At 35.9% G+C, this 12,955-nt stretch overlaps 1 protein-coding gene across 2 annotated transcripts in view; it reads left to right on the forward strand.

The window, feature by feature from the left end:
• MYOCD (myocardin) overlaps window positions 1–12,955 on the forward strand; it is an 83,242-nt gene that overhangs the window by 24,715 nt on the left and 45,572 nt on the right. For both annotated transcript variants that reach the window (XM_006908391.1, XM_006908392.1), the window contains exon 2: window positions 8,267–8,332. In XM_006908391.1, the coding sequence (XP_006908453.1) occupies window positions 8,267–8,332 (66 nt within the window). The remainder of the gene's footprint in view (window positions 1–8,266; window positions 8,333–12,955) is intronic.

Raw genomic sequence — 12,955 nt, forward strand, 5'->3', positions numbered from 1 at the left:
AATTCATAGCACTTAAGTAAATTAAAATACTAACTTAATTTGATATATTGCCTCTGTTGATGATGTGGATAGAAGCTACTTTCTACTTTTGGTCCCTTGAACTTTGTGATTAGTTGGAAATAATTATGAAGGCTTATTTGTGGGAATCTCAACTAGGATTGTATAACTAGGAGGGTTCAGGATATTCCAAATTAGACTCCCAAACCCTAAAATGTGTATATTTAAGTCAAGTATCAACCCAGCCTGCTACTGAACAAAATAAATATTGAGGTCAGACCATAAAGAAAGACTAGAAACAGATTCAAGGCTCATAAGTATATATTTATGATACACAAGATCTAAAATCCATTTGATATAGAAATTAATTATGTTAGAATAATTAGTTAAGAATTTGAAAAATGAAATAAAGTCTTTCTTAATATTATTTACTAAAATTAATTTCGGATGCATTACAAAGTCAAATGTAAACCAAAAACGTCAAAATATAAGAATATTTAAATGAATATATAATCTGGATATGGAAAAGATCTTTCAAAGTATACACCAAAGTTAGAAATCATAAAACGGTTTTTTAAATGATTGCATATAGAAATGTTAAATACCTAAAATCATCACAAAATTGAATGGCAAAGAAAAATCAGGGGAAATTTACAACATAGATAACTATGTTTAATGTGCTTTAAATATAAATAGCTCTCCCAAATCTATAAGAAAAAAATTTCCAATGGAAAAATTTGCAAAGAATGTTATCAGTCAATTCACAAAAGAAAAGATACTAATAGTCAATAAATCCATAAAAACATGTTTGTCTCATACAATGAGATATCATTATTACTTGTCAAATTAGCAAAGCTTTTCTGTTCTTTAAAAGCATCACGCATTGTTAATAAAATATAGTGAAATAGGGACCCTCTGTCTCAGTAGGAGTACAAAATGATACATCATTTCTGAAGGAAAGAAATAAAATGTAGAATAAAAGGGCGTTAGTTAAAAAGATATTGGAACATGGTGAAATACTTGGTAGCTATTAAAAAGAGTATACAAATACACATCCACAAAAAGTAATAGTATATTGCCAGTAAAAAAAAAGCAAGGCACAAAACAATATTAAAATGTGGTCTCATTTTTGCACATAGTATCTTTGCTTATTTCTATTTCTGAAACTTTTACTTCTTCCTCCAGATTCCCTGGAATGTTTGTTAAAATATATTTTCAATATGCCTCAGACCTACTAGACTATTGTCTCCAGGAAAGGGACCAAAGAAATGGTTCTTTGTGGTTTATTTCAGGCTCCATGTGACTCTTAATATCAGGTAAATTGGGAAAAATCCTGATCTAATCCAATCTCTTCCTTGGGTTTATATTGAAGCTGAGATCCAGATTGATTCTGGGACTTGTCTAAAGTCACAAGTATGTAGTAGTAGAGTAGGGTCTAGAATTACATGTGCTGTATTCCAGTTGAGTGATTCCTTTCTAGACCACTGAGCTTATTTAAGCCAATAATCTTAAATCAAATTCCCATCAACCCACTACTTCAGTCAGACAGGTAACAGAAGTTCTCTCCAACTTTATTGTTTCACATTCAGTCACGCTCTTTCTTTGTTGATGGCAAATGGAAAGTTTTCCATTTCCACCGTTCCCTAGCAATGTGATCAAACAGTAGCACAAACTCTTTAAATAGAAAAGATCCATTTCCACTCTATCGTGACTCAGTAACAGCTACAGGATTCTTCTCAAACTTTCCTAAAAATGTCATCTTTGGGCTGGACTCAAGAGGAACATTTCAGCCAAGGAGACACATTTTCCACTCTGTCAGGAATGAGCGAGCATGGGTTTGGAACATAAAGTGTTTTGCAGTCCTCAGAAAAGCAATACTTCTCATCAAAACCATGGCAACAACTCTGTGTGATACCATCAGAGCCTGGGAGCATTCAGGAGCCTCCTCCTAATTAGGGACTCATAGGGCCCATCACCTATGTCAGTTATAACAGTCACTCAGCTGCATGTTGGTTCCAGAAAGAGAATGATACCCTACAAGACTATTGCTATGGAGACACTGTTGGCAGTGATGCTGGACTGAGGGTTTCTTATGTCAAATTACCTAGGAAGAAGGTAACATGAAATATTCTTCATGTTCCAGTGGGTCCGGATTCCTCACTTGAAAGGAACTCCTTAAAAAAATGGGGGAAATAAATTAAAACACAGATATGACATGGCAAAAGTTACTGTTTTATCATCTAAATAGTTCCATTTGGAATTCGCACCCATAAGGCAAAACTTTGAAAGTCCGAAAGTCATGGGTTTGAAATTTACTTCCCTCACTTCTAATTTTTTTGGCCTTAGATGAACTACTTACACCCCCAGGGCTTTATGAACTGTAATATGGGATAATAATTCATATTTCTACAGGATTTGTGGGAGGTTTCAATAAAACGATTAATGTAAAAACTTCTATCCCAAAGACTTTTCAATTCTATTAATTCCAGAGAGACAGGGAGAGGAAATAAAAGTGAACAAGAAGATGAAAGAAGTGACCTTGATGAGTTAATAACTCAGCTACTTCTATTCACTCCTGTTTCTGTCTTCTACCTTTCCCACATCACTCTATACACCACGTTACCCCTGTGTCTTCAGTACCCTCTTTTTACAAGATTCCTACAAATTCTTCTTTCCCAATTTGCACCATCTCTCCCCAGAGACTGGCAGTCCTGGGCATGGCAGCAATGACATTTTAAGTTACTTAGTGCTCCAACTACGACTTAAAAGTTCCCTTTTCTTCTTCAGATTCTATAAACAGAACCAAACAGGTGGGCTTTCTCCTGAAGCAACCATTATCAATATAAAACAGAAAGGTATTTGATGGCCTTGTATAGTTTAGGAAGTGCTTAACTCATTAACTCTATCCCAATAATCCTGTGAAATTATTATTATAATATATTATTAATATATACAGATGAGAAGGCTAGGACTCATAGACATAGTGACTTGCCTAAGGTTTCACAGCTTGGTGAAGTCAAAGTTGAGTTTATGCTTTCCATTCCCAACACCCTTGCTCCATCAAGCTGCCTCCCTTCTGCATCAAGAAAGATTTGCCCACCAGCTCTGGGTATGTGGCAGAGGTGGCTGTCTATGTGATAAGAGAAATGTCACAATGTCCTTCAATCCTGATATTTCCCACATCTTAACCTGAAACTCTCAAGAGACTGGTACAGTTGCCCTTAGTCCTCTTGTGGGTGGGTCTGCTTCCTCTCTTGGATACAGGCAAGCGACATGTTCTTGTTGCAACCCAGTGGTATGTAGAGATATCTTAATCCCCATTCTTGAGTTGGGTACCCAGTTCCAACCCCAGCTGAATGCAGGGAACCTATTTCTGGTCCTGCACTATATTTGATCCAGAAGTTTCCATATATTCTTTAATAATCTTAAGCAGAGGTTTACTTCTATGAATGGGTGGGGTTGACACTTATCATTATAGAATATTAAAGGAATATCTTCCTCTTCTTTCATGTAGATAATGCTTGAGGTGGTGGTGGAACTTTCAACTCTGGTCTTGAAGGTCGTTGTAGGGGAAGGGAGAGGAACAGGTTAGAGCAGTCAAGAAGCATTTTTTTCTTAAGGTTAATATAAGATTCTCCCTACTAGATGTGAAAATCTATCATACATCTAGAATAATTGAAAGAATGCAGTGCTGAACAAGAATAGCTGGAGAAATAAGGAAATCAGAATCAAGAATCCAGGACTTTTGAGTAAAGAGGCAAATTGAGTGCAAACCTATGACTCGATTCTGATGAAAGATGTGAAAATATATTCTAGAAGCTAACAAAGTCTGACACTCAAATGCCAGAACCATAAAAAGAACATATTGGGTTGACATGAGAAAGGCACCAAGAATTCACTTTCTTTCACTACCCAGAGATGACCATATAGCCTCAGAAGAAGTGAAGAAAAAAATATGTGAATACCTATAATTTGCAGGTGGTTAGAACTGGGAGTGGAGGGAAGGCATGGGCCAAAAAAGCAGTGCTCTGCTCAAAGTATTTTTAGCCACAATGGATCAGTGGAGGTTTGCCAAGAGCTCTGGGGACACAAATGTCTACAGCAAGCTAAAAACAGTGAGAGAGATGCTGCTCAGCAAAGCACAAAAAGGTATTCAGAGAAGGAGATCAGGTAATAGCCGAGGACAGCTGTGCCCAGAGGAATGTCCACTTTACCAAGCATAAGGTTTCTGTCCGAAGCATTAGTGCTCTCCCATGTGCAGGAGAAAGCAGCCACAGAAATGGATGTGGTCATTCAAGCCCCACCTCTAGCATCAGAGCTTGGCCAAACCTGGAGAAGAAGCCACCCAGAGCCAAATTCCACTGCCAAGACCATCCTGGCCTTGGCTTTCTGGCTACTCTCTTTAGGCTTGGAGCACTGAAGTACAGTCAGGCCACCAGCTTCAGTGGAGAGAAAGATCAGAGCAGCTTTCAAGTAATAATAGCAGCAATGCCAAGGGCAGTGGGTAATCCAGCCACATTTCACTAGTGAGAAGAGAATCAGAACAATCTTTCAGGAGAACTATTTGCTTTTTGTGCCAAAAGCCTACAAATTTGATATTTCCTATAACATAACAATTTCATTTCTAACAGTGTATCCTAAAGTAATGTTGAAGATGTGTCCATTGCTGTTTTTCATAGCAACACATTGGAAACAAACTAAAAACCCCAGAATGGGCATTTGGTTCAATAACTTATAGAATAACCACCAAGTAAAATACTATACAGTTACTAAAATAATAGTATGATTTGAAGGGTATTAAATAACATGGGACTATATCTGTGATATATTACTAATAGAAAGCAGCTAATGAAAGAAAAATTATAATATGATCCCATATAAACATATGGGGGAAAGGATCTCAAGTCTGCAAATCAATATTAATAATTGTTATCTGTGGTTCAAGGATAAGTATTTTTTTTCTGAAAGCTTTTTTATATTTTGCATTGTGTTTCTACATTGAGTACATATTGATTTGGTTTTCCATCCTTTTATCCTTTTGTACTACATTATCAGAAAATAGTTCAGCTCAATCTTCTAGCTTACTAACTCATTTTTAACTATATTTATTCCAATATATTCAGCCATCTATTTGAGTTTATTTTATTAATTTAAGTTTTACTTTGATCTTTGGGATTTTTAAATTCAAAAAATTTTAGTAAAACACACATAAAATAAAATTTACCATCTTAACTATTTTGAAGTATATAGTTCAGTAGGATTAAATACATTTGCATTGTTGTAGAACCATCTCCACCATCCATTTTCAGTTTTTTCCATCTTTCAAAACTGAAACTCAATACCTTTTAAACAATACTTCTCATCCTCTGACACTCCAGGCCCTGGCAATCACCATTCTTCTCTCTGTCTATGACTTTGACTACTTTAGATACCTCATATAAGTTGATTCACACAATATTTGTCCTTTTGTGACTATTTTATTTCATAGCATAATATCCTTCAAGTTCATCCATGTTGTAGCATGTGCCAAAATTTCATTACTTTTTAAGGCTGACTAATATTCTATTGTATGTATATCAATATTTTGTTTATCTAATCATCTGTCGATGGACACTGTTACTTCAACCTTTTGGTTATTATGAATAATGAACATGGATATACAAGTATCTCTTCAAGTCTCTGTTTTCTCTTCTTTTGGACATATACTCAGAAGTGGAAATGCTAGATCCCTGGTAGTTCTTACACATGCATTCATGGGTATTTGTGCATGAACATGATTTTTCAAGTTGAAACTCTTGATAAATATATATATATACACACATACACACGTATAATATATATACATACACACACATACACACATATACACACATTACACACACATATACACACACATACACACACTAATGGATGTGAGATGGTTTAGTTTATTTTTAATTATTGACTATTCTCTTGCCTGTTTCCAAGAAGGACCTGTGTCATTTGTTAACATTGTAACATTGAGTATACATTTTTGTGGTAAGCTTGGAGTCTTTATTTCATGGTGCTGACATTCTTCTCAGGTTAGGTGATTCTCAGTGGTACCCCCACAGTGTGCCCTTGTGGATGCCTATTAGACTGTCTAACGCATGAGTGAGCACAGCTTGCAGGGAAAGGACATGTTCTGACATTCGTGTTTTGATCTGGTTTCAGGGATTGGGAAAGAGGCACAGGATGACCAGTAGCTGGTTTCAGACAGTGAAGGAATCTTAACCCTCTTGATACTGCCAACAATTCAGAAGCCTACTCCTGTGTCCCCCAAGATGTCATATTTTCTGCCCCCACCTGAAGATAAACAATCCCATCCCCCATAACCAGTGTCTGGTCCACTGTGGACTGGGGTACAGGAGATGGTAGAGGTTGACCTCTTGCTTTGGTACCCCAACTCACAGACCTGTTAGGTTGAGCCTTAGATCCCCTTCTGCCCCAGTGCAAGGAGGATTCTTGGCACAGCTTTTAATTACTCATCTGCATATGTCTTTGGATGCAGGTTTCCAATCCAATTCCATATTCCTTTTACATCTCATAAATTACTTACAGGTTTTTTTTTAAATTCTTCATTAAGGAATATTTTAAAATAGGTACAAATAGAATAGTATAATGAACTTCCATGTACCCACCACTACTCAGCTTCACCTTATGAATACTCTCATTTCAATGAGTGTCTCCCATTCTCTCTTCCTATATTATTTTGAAGCAAATCCCAGACATTATGTCATTTCATCCACAAATAGTTAAGCTTGTACTGATAAAAAATAAAGATCTTAATAGATCATAGAATGCTAACATCATATTAGCAATAATTATTTAATATCATCAAATACCTAGTCAGCATCAAATTTGCAATTGCCTCACAGATTTCCTATTGTTTTTATAATTTATTTATTTTTTCTAATCATAAGATCATTTTATTCATAAAAGAATCCTGAAATTATCTCTCTTTGCAAGATGATCATTAGTAGAGTAAAGTGGGTAAGGGCACAAGTAAGAATATGGAGGACACAATACATACAAAGCACTAGCACAATCCCTAGTTCATGGTAAATGGTCAGTGCAGCTGAAGTAATTGCTGTTGTTATAGTTTTGGTTATTGTAACCAAGTTTGTTTTACTTTACCCTTACAGTGCAGATACCATAGATTATTTATAGTTTTGAACCATTGAGGAATCTCCTTCTTTTTCAGCGTAGGCAAATATCTGCTTTTTCTGTCCTTATTCTGAACAACTTAAACTCAGGAACCAAGATAACAAACACAGAATTTCCCTGAGAAAATGGAATGTCTATAAGGGAGAGGATAAATGTTGAAAGGCAGAATGTGTTTGGAGAACAAGGGTGAGGTAAAGACGAAAAATCACAAACACTACATATATATATTATGTATATATTACATATATATACATAATATATACATATATATTACATATATATTACATATATACATAATATATATATATACATATACACAAATACTATTTATGTGTATATATGTATATTATATATATTCTATTGTGCTATGGGTACTAACATAAATTTTTATAATATAAGAGTATAGTTTGGACAATTTACAATGTTTTAATTTTCTAAACAAAGCATGACACCAGTAACCCTTGTTTGAATTTACAAATGGATTCCAGCATCTCACAATACTGCCATGTTTTGACAACTTATTATGTTCTAGGCACCATGCTAAGCACCCTGCATACATTGTTTTTCCAAACTTTATAGCAACTCTACAAAGTAGGCCTTGTTTCTACTAGCAAAGGAGGAAACTGAAGGTCAGAAAGGTCTTACCCAGTGTTACTCAGCTATGAAGGGGCTAGAGATGGGATTTAAACCAATGTGAGACTCCAAAGCCAATGCTTTCTCTGCTGTTTCCTCTATTGACATTATAGGCACCGATTTCTTTGATTTCCAAAAGAAATCGGTGGCATTTATCTTCCAAGTGGCATAGTAGGAAGAGAGGGAGCATGATGCTATGAAAATAACATTCGCCTCAAAGAGGAGACAAATGTTCTCATCCTAGGTTGTTACCCAACTTACTGCAAAACCCTTCAACACCTTTGGCTTCTCTCACCCTTCTTTCTCCATGTCTACAACAGAAATAAAAATATATCTTATACAACTGTTCTAGAAATAAAATGGAAAGAGCTATGCCAAAAAGCATAATGTAAACATAAGTGATTGTAATCATATTTAGCCTAACTAACAAGCTAACATTTCCTTTTCTAAGTTTTACAGTTACGACTTCAACAGAGAAGGACCCAGGAACAACTGGCTAACCAAGGAATAATACCGCGTGAGTAGCCGTGTCTCATATTTACTGACACATTACCATGGAACCATGTGATTTGGGAGCTGGAAAGCACCTCAGAGGTCATTTACTCTGAGCCCATGGATCCTCATAGAATCTGTATTAACAGAAATTCCAGACCTTGAATGTTTTGCCCCAAATTCTACTCACACTCAAGGGCTTCCCTTTAATGATACAGGTTGTACTTAAAATTCTGATGTAGTAGGTTTAGTTTTAGTGTAAACGCAATTCACTATGGGCATCCGTCACCCTTTTCTTTTAAAATTGAATATAATCACCGTTCTTTCCAAAAGCATCAATCATGTCATCTTTTTCTCACTTCCTCGGTTTCACTTCTGTTTGAGGTACTCAAGTCCACCATTAATTGAATATTATCACATGCCTCTTTTCTAGATTACTGAGTAGCTATACCATTCTAGCATAATTGGTATAAAATTGAATTACTGGCCATGATTTGGGTCAAAGAAGAAGGATTCTCATATCTTTTAGAAGATATCTTTGAAAGTTTCTACCAATTCAGCAATTAAAGCTAACTCTTGGTAATCCATAGAAATAGCTAAAATGGTTCTCATAGTACAAACTCCTTTAGGTCATATTTTCTAACTACCTCTCCCAACAAAATTGAAAAATTAAGATCCATAATGACTCTTGCAGAAATCCCTATCATGAGTAGGACTTCAGAGTTTAGTGTGAAACAAGTGGAAATTTGCTCTTGATAAAATGGCCTGCAGTTAGTAATATTAGAGCTCCTTGATCCACGGGCTTCAGAGCCAAAGCAGAACTAAGACTTTTTCAGGCCTTTTACTTTGTATTTCAAAAGCACTGTTTTTTGTTTTTGTTTTTGTTTTTGTTTGTTTTTGTTTTTTTTAAATGGCTGAGCCAAACAGTAAAAAAACAGGTGACTTTATAGTGGAACAACTTTTTTAGAGGTTTGCTAAGCACAAAAGAAACAGTTCACCTGGCACCTTAAAAGCTACCTAAACAACATGTACAAAAATGAGAAACCAAAGGAGCAAGACTGTGTGTGGCTTATTCATCTCAGCTAGCCCACCGGTGGAAGTGCTCAAGACAGAGGAGAGACTAAAGGTCTGCAGACTGCGGGTCAGATAAACAGAACTTCACGCAAAGTTGGCCAGACCAGTCTTTTTAGGAATCCTGTCACTAATGTGTAGAATCTAATTTGTTTAACCGTTATCTTGAAGAATCATTCGCTAAGATTGTAAATAGGTACAGATCCACTAGGATCCTTCTGGCAGACCACAATCAACACCAAGCACCCTTAAATATGTGATGAGCCATCAATATGAATAGTATTAAAATAATCTATCCCCTCACTAGTGTTTCTTCTCCTTAGTTCTAGAAAGACAAGTGGTCTGGATAGAATCAGGACCTTTCAGTCAACTCAAACTGTTCACAGTCGATTTAAAGTTCAACCCATATGCTTAAATTTTCTGAGCCTGGGTCTTGCAGCTGGCATTTGAATGAGAATAAACTTTTTATTTTTAGGTTAATTGGATTAAATTTCTGGAGATCAGTAAAAACACCTAATAAAGATAGGAATTAATCCTGTTACATTTTTAAATAACACCTCCATGTAAGTTGTGTGAATCAAATGTTCATTTGTGTAGTAGGGTACAATTGGTGGGGATATATCTTGTTATCCAGGATTTCCAAAATTAAATAATGTACATATTAAATGAAATAATGCTTGACAGATATTTTGTATCCATAGTCCATTGCATTATTAAGATAATCACTGAAACATGTTTTATGAGTAAGGAAATTATTTTCTCTTTTAATTTAGAAAAATGAAAATTTAGCAAAATGATAAAAGTTAATTAAGCATCACCTGTTTTCCTTAGTCTTCAGCCACCTCCTCTCAACCATGCTTTCCAAAGGTATAACTTCTGCTGTGGAAAAATGTCAAAGCCACAGCAGGTGCACACTGCAGGCCCAGACTAGACAAACTTTGACTACATAGCTCTTCTTAGAAAGCTAGACCCAGGAGGAATCTCTTCGCCTGCCGAGAGATCAGGGGCAGGGAAGAGATGGCCAGCCTCTTCAACTTGATTAGAGACTAAACATGCAATCTAATGCAGTGCAGAGCAGCCTGTGTTCACTCAGGAACCTAAGAGTATGTGTGTAAATGCAAATCATGGAGAAAAGGAAAGAGGAGCTAACAGTCCCAAGGTTTTTCAATTCAATCAAATCTAATACATTTCATTATAAACCAGACTTATATGCAGGGTAACGGGCCATATCCTCTAGACACACCAGTGAGCAAGACAGTCATTCAAGGAAACTCAAGATTTTAAGAAAAAAGATGATGAAAAACACACATAAGTGTAATTCAAGGTGGAACTCGTTACATTCCACAAGAGGGCTTTTTATTTCTTCATTCTATTATTTCAATTTTTTGAAACAGAATAAAAGAGGAAAAGGTAGAAGGAAGAGGATAGAATGGAGGCAAGAAAAATTGATAGTCCTTAGAGATCATCTAATTCTGTAATTTTAATTTTTTTAATTGTTAAATATATCTTATATTGTGTATGTATATACTGGCTGAAACAGGGAGGGGGTGCCTCTGCCTTATTTACTCAGGCCCCCTAAGCCCTCTGGACTCCCCCTCATTATCCTTTCCAGAGAGCTAGTTCTCTTCAAAATAGAATTTGAAATCATCTGACCTAGTCCAAGCCTTGTTTTCTTTAATGTTCACAAAACTGAGGTTGAGGAGGCCTAAGAGATTTTTCAAATGTCCCCAAGCCAGGTACCAATGTAGTTCTGCTTTCTGCAAATTTGAATTGTGAGAATTTAAGAACATACACAATAAAATTATTAATAAATATCTAACCTTGTCGATAAAATTTGAAATAATTGCAATCCTCCCCCAAACTTTATAACATCATAAATTGCCTAAAGTGGAAGCTGATGGCCAAGTGAATTGTTAATTGTCTTTATGTTATCATTACATAGCACTACTGCTTTTAGCTGGTCAACAGAAACACCTGCTATCTTTTGGCAGAATTCATCTTGAGTTTGACCTTAGATTGCATCTCAAGGGCTCATCCATTGCAAAAATGCAACTCTCTCCTATTGTGCATTGTGGCAGAGCCAACACCAGAGCCTCTGTCTTCTGATCCCTATACAGGACTCTTTTCTGAAATATTCAAAAGGAATTACTTGAATTTTTAAAGCACTTAAATATCTACCATAAAGCATTTGTGGCCAAAAAATTCAGTTGGAGATAGATGAGAGAGAGAGAGAGAGAAAGAGAGAGATAATAGAATAGAAGAATAGAATAGAATAGAATAGAATAGAATAGAATAGAATAGAATAGAATAGAATAGAATAGAATAGAATAGAAAGAAAAGAAAACAAAAAGAAGAAAAATACCAATGACAAACCAATGTTTTTTGAAATGGCTTTAGATTCTACATCATAATCTACACTTCACTATGACCAAGGTTCAATGAAAAATTCCACTAAAGTCAGCTATATGGCGGATCTCACTTCAGGTGCATGCCAAATTAATGGTTAAATTATAAGGTTTCTCTCCCACTGACTCCAATGAACCAAATTATGTGTAATTGTCAGTTGACTAGTAGAACTAGTCCAAATGAATTGAATTTAATTCCTTCCTTCTTCTTGGTCATGCATACTGCAGGTTTTGAGGCTGCCAATGAGTAACAAAGAGTCCACAGCAACTAGGGACAAATTCTCTTATAATTCTCTTAATCATTTCTCTTAAGCATTTACTCAATTCTCACTTGCATAAATTATGGGTTTAGGATTTCCTATCAGTTGCTTTGAATGAATTTAAAGACATTGTTCCTTGACATTTAGTCAAGAAGGGGAGGGTTCTGAAGCCAGCACCAACCCCCTAGAATAACTTTAAACAGTGGGAAAAGGGTTCTCGGGCCAGGAGCATGGGCCCTGCCAGATCTTAAGATTGCTTTTACATTTATAATATCAGTTGTGGAATTCACACTTCCAAAATAGTCATGAAATCTTAGTGAAATATCTTCTTGAAGTTAACTTAGAAATATTTAAGAATTTATTGTTTGGACTTATCTCCAAAATCTTATCTATGAATCTCAAAACGAAGATTTCGAATTGCCTACTTTGTCATCATCAACTAAAATTCAAAGGAAATGGTTTCACTGCCCCTTCTTTTCAGGTTAAAGGTTACAAGAGGACATCAAGGTTCTCTACTTTCTCATGTCTGTAGGACAGAGCCAACTTCCTCCCTTTGCGGATCTATGGGGCTTGGATCTGTTCATCATTTCTCATGTATATTTTCTCACCTACATTTTTTTTCCTCAGGGTATTACTCTTCTGTGTAGAATTTTAACTGACACCATTTTTCCAACTACTTTAGAAGCCTTAGTGCAGAGGGATGATCAGCCATATGGATTAGATGCAGTAAACAATTAAAGAGCAATTCAGTAAATTTTTGACTATCTGCTGTAAGGAAGGCCCTACAGAGCACAGAGAGTCAGGCATGAATTCTGTTCCAGTCTAGAAGGGGCCCCAAACTATCCCTGTTTCATTGTCTCTGTTAACAATATTGGACCAGGTCACATCACTCCATGGGAGTCAGTATCCGGG

The sequence above is a fragment of the Pteropus alecto genome, unplaced genomic scaffold (genome assembly GCF_000325575.1).
Source record: "Pteropus alecto unplaced genomic scaffold, ASM32557v1 scaffold52, whole genome shotgun sequence".
NCBI lineage: Eukaryota > Metazoa > Chordata > Mammalia > Chiroptera > Pteropodidae > Pteropus > Pteropus alecto.